The sequence below is a fragment of the Spea bombifrons genome, chromosome 2 (genome assembly GCF_027358695.1).
Source record: "Spea bombifrons isolate aSpeBom1 chromosome 2, aSpeBom1.2.pri, whole genome shotgun sequence".
NCBI classification, from domain to species: Eukaryota; Metazoa; Chordata; class Amphibia; order Anura; family Pelobatidae; genus Spea; species Spea bombifrons.
In genome coordinates, this window is record NC_071088.1 from 114,539,481 (window position 1) to 114,550,005 (window position 10,525).

The following is a 10,525-nucleotide window of genomic DNA, read 5'->3' on the forward strand; positions in this document are numbered from 1 at the left end:
CCTTAAGGCTGGGAGTTGCGTCCAAGAGTTTGAGGTTGTTTTAGTGTCCCCTGTCATGAATCCGCTGGGGCACTGGGCACTTTGAGTGGTGTGCGGGGGGCACATTATTTTTTCTCACTGTGCATGGGTCGGTAGGCGCACTATTCACCTGGATCCCTTTTTGATGCTGGCTTTTAACGCCTATACAACAAAGTCCATAAATGTACGTGCTCACAATGTATTGTGCTTAATGGGTTAAAGTACAACCCGTTGTCCTTAAGGGGTTATTTTTCCCAGCCTTAAAATTGCCCTTTCCTATGGCTAGTGGTGGAGGGGGATTTTTTTTAATTTACCAGCCATTCGGCTTGGGCCTATGGTCAACACTGGTACTTATCGCACCTGCACCTTTCAGTTTTTTTGGTTTTCAGTGCATGTGTGCTTTTTGGTTTCATTAGTGAGCTAAACACCATTGGGTCGCCAAAGGTCACAGTAGACTTTTTCCGGTTTGGCTGGGGGGAGTGGATTACGCCTTCTGGCCTCCTATCCCCCTTGAAGACTCCCGTTAATGAGCTTGAAGACTCCTTCAAGATCCAGCCCACCCAAGACTTATGCCTGGGTAAGAAGGGGCTGCATATGCCTTTGGGGGAGTGCAGCCCGAGAAGAGTAAGGTTGGGGACTCGGCTGCACTGTGGACCTATTACTGTTTGGAGCACTGACCACCCTTTTTCACTGGCACTGTAGTAGACTGACGAAGAGCATGAATCCTCGGGCTCTCCATTTAAAATAAATAAATAAATGAAAACACCACTCTGGTGTTCACAGCTCTATGTATTGAGAATCTTGTTGTGGCAACTTGTGGCTTTTCCAATTAAAGGCAATATGGCTGAGCTCTGGATTACATCAGGTGGCAGGCGCTGTATCCATACAAAGTAACAAAAAGCAGACCACTGTGTGTATTGTTAAAACATCTCCAGTTTAATCAATGAAAAACTGAGGCTTACTTTTATAATGTGAGTGTAGCAATACAACATACAGCGTTTGTTTAGGCACAGACACTGCCTCTCGGACTTCCTCTTGCTTTAGATGCTGGGTCCTGCAGTCAACATTGGTGCCAGTCCTTAGGAGGAGGCAAGTATATAGAAACCAAAGGGGGGCACGTGAGATGCGTTTCACCACACAGGCCTAACTCAAGTGCATGCCCCCCTTCTCTAGCGTTTATCTTTTATAGGGTTAAGCATCTCCATTCACGATCCCTCCACCCGTTTGTAATTCTATTCACTTGTAGATAGTTATTGTTCATTGGGAGTGTCTTGTATTGCATTTATCCATAACCAACATAAAGCTTAAGAACAAAGGAAGATGTGTATATACAGAGTCTTATTCAATGATAAATGAATACAATAATTTCTATGAACATAAAATTATATAATTTTATTTTAATCCCTATAAAAAAATATATTACATGAAATACTATATGTATATATATATATATATATATATATATATATATACACTCAAATAAAAAAATACAAAAAGTAATTTATAAACATTTATTAGCTACAAATGTGAATATATAAAATGTTTATATATATATATAAAAAATAACATTTTACATATATTGTCCTGAGATTGAAATCAAGTCATAATATTTTGTATTTTTATACAAATTATTGTCTTAAGGACTGCGGTTAAAGAAAGAAGACGTCTGAGAGGGAGTGTCTGTGCCTAAACAAACGATGTATATGAGTTGCATCGATACACCCACACATTTTTAACATTTTTTTTTTACATATCTGTCTAAATGACAATTGTGTTTTTTGCACTCCTTGTTTCTATATTTCCTGGTTCTCTCTTCCTTGTTCCTTGTTCTCTCTTGCACACTTTAGTGGTAAAAACAAATAATAATAATAATAAATACAAACTGTTTTTCAAACACACTCTACAATGTTGCTTAGGGTTTCTTTCCCAGGATATGTAGAGCTGGGAAAAAAAATGATTTGTTCCCGGGTACAACAATGTCCCACATGCATAGGTTTGGCAGGTTTGGGGAAGCTTATTTTATTTTTTGTTAGGTGAGGGATACAGGATGGTATGAATGTTTGTGTTTTGTTTTTTTATGCTTTTTATTTTATTTTATACAGTTTTAAAATACATTTTTTTTATATTTTTTGTATTTTCATATTTTTTCCACTGCTCTCTAGGAAAGAGCAGTTAAGCATAATTTTAGATCCTATATGAGGGCTTTTGAGACCCCAGGGATATCTTTTGAAATATGGAAAACCCTTTCGATGAAATGACCCTCAAGATTGTAAGCTTGCGAGCAGGGCTCTCTCCACCTAATGTATCGGTTTGTCTTAGTCTGTCAATTCTTGTCTTGTCATACCCCTTGAATATATGTATTGTATTAAGCGCTGCGTAAATTGTTGGCGCTATATAAATAAAAGATAATAATAATAATGACAGTCTCCTTGTGCCGTCAATGTAGACAGAGTTCATACTACTGTGTTTCTCCCTCTCCTTCTACTCCTGTGACAGACTGTTACAGGGCCTGCAGCTTTTCCCTGTCTCTGATGACACTGTTACCAGGAGGCACGACTGCGTAACCCTGCTCTCCTGATCACACTATGAAGTGTGATCATCAGCAGGGAAACCTGCTAGGAGACCTGATCTTGTTAGAGTGAGGGAATCCCACATTGACATCAGGATCTCCAAAACAGCATCTCTTTTGGGGTTTCTCTGTCTGCAGAGGTTAGTACCTAACAAAAGTAGTCCAAGGAAGGAAAATCGGTGACAAGGTCATGAGCAGCCAAGGCTCATTGATGCACGTGGTGGCAAAGGCTGATCCGTGTGTGGTCAAATTCAACAGACAAGATACTGTACCTCAAATTGCTGAAAAGGTAATGCTGGTTCTTTTAGAAAAGTGACAGAGCACACAGTGCATCACAGTTTTTGTTTGTGTATGGGGCTGCATATCCGCAGACCAGTCAGGGTGCCCATGCTGACCCCTGTCTGCTGACGAAAGCGCCTTCAATGGTCGGGTGCGACGCTTACTTTGGAGAACACATGGCACCAGGATGCATCCATGGAGGCCCCACCTCGCAACTTACGGGACTTACAGGACCACCTTCAGAGGTCTAGTGGAGTCCATGCCTCAACGGGTCAGGGCTGTTTTGGTGGCAAAAGGGGGACCTACACAATATTAGCAGGTGGTCATAATGTTATGGCTGATCAGTGTATATGTTTAAACAATCTGCACCTGTAGACACCTACCAATAAAGGGTAACTAAATTCCCCCAAATGACACGCCTGTTTTTAATATCAAAACTTTTTAACAAAGGTACATTGTATACTATGCCAAATTTGTTAAACTGTAGGAGAATACTAATGTATTGTTATCTGCCCACATAAAAGTAACAATATTACATGGTGTCCTTGTCATCGTACTGCCCCCATAACACCGCAAATTCCATTTTTGAAAAGAACAAAAGAAGAATTGTATAACACTGCAAACACTTCATATGGAAATGAAGAAGCAGAACAATGAAATACACATGCATTCTTACAGGCGAAATCATTTCTTCTTATTAAGTACTCACAAATTGCTTTAATATGCATTATTTGTTGGACACTAGGCTATCAAATTAAATACATAACGACACACAGTTTATTTCAAAATGGTCTATAATTAGAGCTTAAAGGGCTTCAGGGTCGATCCATGGAACAGTATCCCAGAAGAAGTGGTAGAGGTTAATGCAGAGTGAGAATTTAAAAATTGAATATAGATATGCCCATCTTTATTATAAGACAAGACCCAAGGCCAAGTGAGTTTAGAGCTATTTACAACAAAAAAATGGGCAGGCTATCTGTTGTCAAATTCTTTAAAAAAAAGATTCATGAAATTAGATGTGTAAACCGTTCTAAGACTTGGCAGGTTTTCAACACCCAGGCACCCGGGAACAGAGGCACCTTGTGGTGTGACATAAGACACATTACATGACCCTATGGTGAGCGCAACCTGCACGGAAGGGAGAGCTCCACTAGAGAGATAAGAGGGAGGGAGAGCAAGCATGCTACACTGCTAATGGATGAGGGAAAGACATGGAGAATGGAGAGGAACAGAGAGTGACAGAAAAGCAAGAGAAGGCGAGAGAGAGGAGGGGAGGAAGAGGAGGAGAGGGTAAGAGAAGGAGAGGGTGAGTGTATGAGTGTATAATGTTAGAGTGTGTCTATAAGTGTATGGTGTTAGAATATGGGAATATGTGTGAGCATATAGTGTTAACTGTGTTTGAACATACTGTATAATGTTAGGATGTTTGTTAGTGTATGTTTGCATGAGTGTGTGTTTCAGCGTATGGTGCCAATGGTGAGCCTAGTGATCGCTGGGAGAGTATGTATGTAAGTATGTATGTGTAAGTATATTGTATTAGTGTGAGCATGTGTGCTATTTACTGAGTAGGGTAAAGAAATACTCTACCCAGGAACCACTAACCCTAGGCCCACCCTTGCTGTTAAGGATAGTCTTGCAAGAATTGTTGAATGACTTGTCTTTCCGGTACAGAACAAAGGCCCAAATACCTATGATTCCAAAAAGCTTACAGGCCTGTAATTGCTAAAGTACAAGGGTTAGTTTATACCCTCAACATTTCTGGCTCCCAAATCGGGACACCTTTGTTGCAGAGAATAGTTATTTGCGGACAGTGGCATGGTTCGAGGAAGGTCCAAGCATTTACATCTTTGCAACATAATAAAGCAGAACACTTGGGTATGACATTATGGTGTCATGTTGGAAGATTTAATTGAGCACCCCAAATAGATATCACAGATTGGTTGGCCTGACAGGGGAGATGCTTTGGTCTTTCGAGCTGACCAATGATCCCCACTGAAAGCAATATCAGGATGTCAGATAAGTAATGTTTTCATAAGCACCACAATAAGAACATTAAATAGTTATTGTCTAGGATCATTGTGAATATGGTTACTTACAGGACAATTCCTAATTGTATAATTTATGTTTAATTGACATCACACACAGGCTGATTTGAGCCATCCACAGATCCTGACTGGTATTGTCCCTAGCCAAACATTGCTAAAAATTGCTGAGTGCTGAGAAGCTTTTTCTTAAACTTAATATGAATGCAGTTTAATTTCTCATTTTTATCACACACTATTGGCCATACCTGGAAACTCTCTATTTATTTCCAGAGACTCCGGATACAAACCTCCTGAAATTATGTTGTTTTGATGTGTTGGGAAGGAGCAGGACTTTACCAAAACTTCTTAACACACTGTAACTTGTTGACAGCATTTTTTTGTTTGGTTTTTAATGTTCAGTTTTTTTCTAAGACAAAATCTACAAATCACAATATATGGCATAATATGAAGCAGTGTAGAACACAATCGTTAAGAGCATAACCAAGTGTATACAGGCACAAAGTGTACATTCAATAATAAGATGTACATCTGTAAGTGGCGCAGAATAGCACAAACATTCAGGCATGGATGCAAGACAGAAGTACATAGAAGCAGCAATCACCATGACAAAAAGTAAAATGTGAAATAGTTACAGGGGCACAGAGATCGTGGAGTCACCATAGGAATGACAACTGGCGATGGCGGGAAGGTGAAAATGTTGCAATTGCAGGGGGAAAGAGTTACAACGAAATTCAGGAGTTGAAGAGGCCAAGAGAGGGGGTGGATATTAGTCCTCCTCAATAATGGAATAGTCTTTTAGCAAGCCAAGGATGTACCTCCAGTAGTCTTGGACAGTGAACTGTTCCCTCAGGATCAGGTGGGTCATTGTGGACCACAAAACATGTTGTATTCCAGATGTACGGGATAAATATGTCCATCTTATGCGCACAAATGAGGTGCTCAGCAAAGTTGGTATATCAGCATAACTGGGAATTTTATGGCTACCCGGAGGCCCCCTTGCGGAATGCAGGCAGGAAGTTCCGCTGTCGTCAATTGTAACCTTAATCTTATTATTTATTAATTATGTTTTAATAAATAGCTATTTGGTACAGTAATATGCTTATATACACAATACTCAAGGAATGTATTCCGAGGGTCAGAGCTGGTGTTAGAGCCAGACGTACCCAGCAGGAATCTAGGGAGCCTGTATCAGAGGGACGTTTAGTCTACGGTTGCCACCAGGGCAAGCCTGGAATCAGAAGACAGGTTTCACTGAAAGTATTAACATACACAGCATATCACGCTGCTTATGGAGTATACCAGAAACAGCATCACTGTCAACTAAAGACTATGATCATCATGTGCGAAATTATAATTAAAATGCTAGCCCTCTCTTGTAGACACAGGTAATTACCATATTTGCTCAATTATAAGACGACCCTCCCAAAATTTGAATATTAATTTAGGGAAAAAAGAAAAAGCCTGAATATAAGACTACCTATAAGAAAAACATTTTACTAGTAATATTTTTTCATATTTCATAAAAACTATGATTGAGAAAAGAGCTGTGTTGTGAGACACTCACATACCCTGAATGCTGTGAGTTCCCAAAAAAATAAAATAAAAAAATGAACAGCTATTATTTAATAAAATTTGAAACAGAATTTGGTGGCAGATAAAAATAATTTGGCCCATCTAGTCTGCCCATTTTTCCTGATGTAGAAACTCAGACCTTAATCAGTCATTGTTCTTAGATTTAGGACAGCTTATCCTTACCTCATGTATGTTTAAATTTAAAGTAAAAAAAAGGTAAATGGTTGATTTTCTACAACAAAATATCCCATGTCACCTCTTTCCCAACTTTCCATTCCCTACTTGTGTTTCCACATTATTTCAATGATCCAGATGCCCCATGAATGTTGAGGTCTGGCTCAGTGCTTCTAGCAAGTCAGTGATGTTCTTCAATTATTATTCCTGAAGATCTTTTCTTTAAAGGAATCATGTGAGCTACATAATGTAATTCTGCTGAAAATGTGCAATTTGTTTATCCTCCATCTTCAAATCATACACCTTTACCCTGACCACTAGATAAATAGAAATGGTTTAGAGACGGCTATCTTATTTTCGCTTCCCCATCTATCTCCCAAGATGTACATCTTCTTCCATTTGTTAGATTTGCCCAATTTCCATGTGGTAAATCGTCCTGTTAAGTGATCGAGCTCCGCAGTGCACTGGTGCTTGATGGACTGGTTCTAATGGACATATTGACGTTATGGAAATTAGTTCCTGGTAAGCTCAGCCTCTATAGCATGCTATACCCAGAACACAACCTTCAGAGATATAAGGTTTGACCTAGGGCAGTGCCCAACCTACAGATAGTAGGACAAGATCAAGCTTCTATAGAAGACTTCAACCCTACAGCATGGGTCTGCTAATGCCACCTGTTATCAATCGGTGCTTTCATTTTCTTTGACCTCACAAGAAACAGATCTCTGCTTATTATAAACCCCTCAACCTAGCAATGCCACCAGTAACACCGCTAAAACCAGAACTACAGTGTTGTAAGCAAACAAAATAATGACCCCTTATTGTAAAACTGACCACAGATTCTAATTATATGTATGCCATTTTTTAATATAGTAAAGCAGCCCCACAGAATTAATATAGGTGGCCTGCGCCAGGAACTTCACATTCTAATCCTGTTGAGACAATATTTTTTGTTTCTTGTGGGACAGATTACCTCATGTAGACTCATAGACAACATGTGAAGGCAGGTTCAGGTTATTGTCTTCATTTCTTTTCACAAGGGTAAGGATGAGCAAACAGCCTCATATGCAAAGTATCCCATTGAAGCTTGGATGTCTGCTGACTTTATGCTATGTACAGTCAACACATTTGTCTGGATTGCTGACATCACTAGCAGGGCTTTCCTTAATTATACATTTGAGGTACTGTGTAAATTTTATCCAACAGTTCTGATATCAGTATTAGCCATCTTGTTTATGCCTATGGGTCCAAAGCAAACTCTTTACATCTATTGCAACCTCATAATCCTAGATGGTGGGGCAGATCTTGAGAATGTCAGTCCCACGGTTTATCAATTCCCACTATCCTTCTACATGCATCCAACACAATGTGACACCATATAAAGATTTGAAAGATCAGAGGTAAGATTCCATAAATGGTTTGCTCCCAATCACTCAAGGTAAAACATATTCATTTAATACATATAACCTAATGCATATGACGCAATTGTCATTCTCGTTATGGAATCCTCAAAATCAGGTCACCACATTACATCAATGGCCTTTTAAACGCAAGCACAGGGTTTCCATCACTTCGATCGCCCCTGTAATGCTTTGGTGAGACCCTATAGCAGTAGCGTAGCCTCTGACCATCAGGCCAGCGTGCCACACTGATGCTATGTCTCGCCTTGGATAAGATCAGCAATGAATTAGTTAACATTCTGAACAAAAGCACCCGATCCCAATACAAATGTCGACATTCTATGAGCATATCTCACGCACACAAAAAGATAGACTCTGATCCCCATCCATACAGCTGTTACATGTAACGTACATCAAGCTACGGATTGGATACAATAAGCAGAGCTTACCTTGTTTTCTTAACGAGAGAGATGGGCATTGAAGAACACAATTGTCCGCATACCACTCTTTATAGCATCTGCCTCGATGTCCCCTTTCGCTCGGCGTTGCACACCCTCTAAATCTGTTCAGCGAATGACATTTGCTAACTAGCGCCCCTTGTGGCGACAAATGCGCGGTGCGGCATATATCTAGTGCTGCATGGAAAAGCTGCATGCATTTTTTCCCCATAAGACAAAGTGACCGTCACTGATGCAAATGCCGTGGGGCAGCCAATAAAAGCCTGACGCAAGCTGTTTACAAGTGCCTTATTCACCTATGTGATAACAACAACATGTGCTTTTCTGGAATTAGACATGTTATTGCAATAACATCACAGATGTTAAAAGTGTAAAAGAACAGTTCTGGTTTTAACCGAATCCCATTGTTTTTCTTTTCATATGCTATATCCTGCAATACATTCTTGCATCAGTATGCAGTCAGTATCCTTTTCTAAACCTGAAATTATGTTGGCATATGGAAGTTTATCATTGTGTTTGTCTCCAGTAGGACACTAAATTCTTACAACGCTGGGACAGCCCTGCCCCACCCTTAAAGACTGGGTTCTACGGGTGGAATTTGTTTTGGGGTCTGATATTCGCCCTTTATTGGACTAACGGCATAGACATGTTCCCCCTGGGTTGTGCGGCTGGGTAGCTGGGCTTTCATCCCTTCTTTCATTCTTCCTCTCTTTCATTCTCTCCGTTTTCTATCTCTTTCATTCCTTTTTTTTTTTTTTTTTCCTTCCCTCCTCCTCCTCCTCCCACTGGGCTCGCAGTTCTGTACTATGACACGTTTCGCTGTGCTGCCCGCGTGTGCCTGCTCCAGTTCATCTATGGTCATGATGTTTCTCGTTTCGTTATCACACTACTGTCTGGGGCTTTTCGACTGGCGCCCGAGGCTGCTGTCATGACTTCCCCCCTCTCTAATTTGGTTGCTTTGTTGTTCCCTGTTTGTTTACCTCCCTCGTCTCTCCGAGTGGGCTCACAGCGAATTTCTCTGAGAGTGTTGTGTACTTTACCATGTCTCACTGTGTACCTTGCTCATGATTGCTCGTGCCCTACTGCTCAACTGTCATGATGTTTCTCATTTTGTTACCACAATGCTGTCTGGTGCCTCTTCGCTGGAACCTTGTGTTGCTGTTCTGACTCCCCCCGCCTCCCTAATTTTTCCTTCTGTACCCTCCATCCACCAAAAACGATTTAAAATAAAGAAAATCTGATTTACCCTAAATTCTTAGAACTCATGGATCCACTATGTACAATGGCCCACAGACTCATCTGCGTCCTTACGTGCTGAACTGCGCTACAATGTGATAACACTGACGAAGCACAGTCTAACCAGTGTGTAATTAAATTCCATTATATAGAGCAGTTCTTAAAAAAATATATTTGTAAGGTGCAGCCACCAGCTTTGTCTTGTGTGGCCACCAACCTGGACTATGCATGTATGATAGGGTGTGGCCAGATGTCCTTTGTTTCCTGAGGACAGTCCCCGGATTGAGGACACTGCTCCCAGACAAATTATTTCCCCAGATCAAAAGATTCTAAGAAGTATTTTTTTCATCTCATGGAAAGAATGTGATAAATAACATAAATTATACGACCACTTTGTAACCACATACCAAATACACTGCATATTTGAAGAAAATATGCTTATAAAATATAATTTTTTTTACCATTTGCCAATTAAAAGAAAAAAATGTCCCTGGGTGTAATTTAAAAAATCTGGTCACCTTAATGTATGATGGATAATACACATGTATGTGGGTGCACGTCTGTGGGTGCCTGTTTGATTTCTGTCTATATATGTAGTATCAGAGACAGTATGTCTACATATATTTATGCGAAGCCAACAGAATATGGCTGTAGCTGCATTGGCGGCCTTATAAGAAATAAAACTTTCAGAGTGCAATTTTTCTAGTTCTTGAGAAGAGAAAATAAGAAATTTGAAAAAACAAAATTCCATAGGAAAACAACCATTACATTTTC

At 40.0% G+C, this 10,525-nt stretch overlaps 1 protein-coding gene across 2 annotated transcripts in view; it reads right to left on the reverse strand.

The window, feature by feature from the left end:
- The window catches only part of B4GALNT1 (beta-1,4-N-acetyl-galactosaminyltransferase 1), a 48,537-nt gene extending 39,922 nt beyond the window's left edge, over positions 1 to 8,615 (reverse strand). For both annotated transcript variants that reach the window (XM_053455774.1, XM_053455775.1), the window contains exon 1: positions 8,507 to 8,615. In XM_053455774.1, coding sequence (XP_053311749.1) covers positions 8,507 to 8,535 — 29 coding nt within the window. In that variant the 5' untranslated portion in view covers positions 8,536 to 8,615. The remainder of the gene's footprint in view (positions 1 to 8,506) is intronic.
- Positions 8,616 to 10,525: the final 1,910 nt, after the last annotated feature.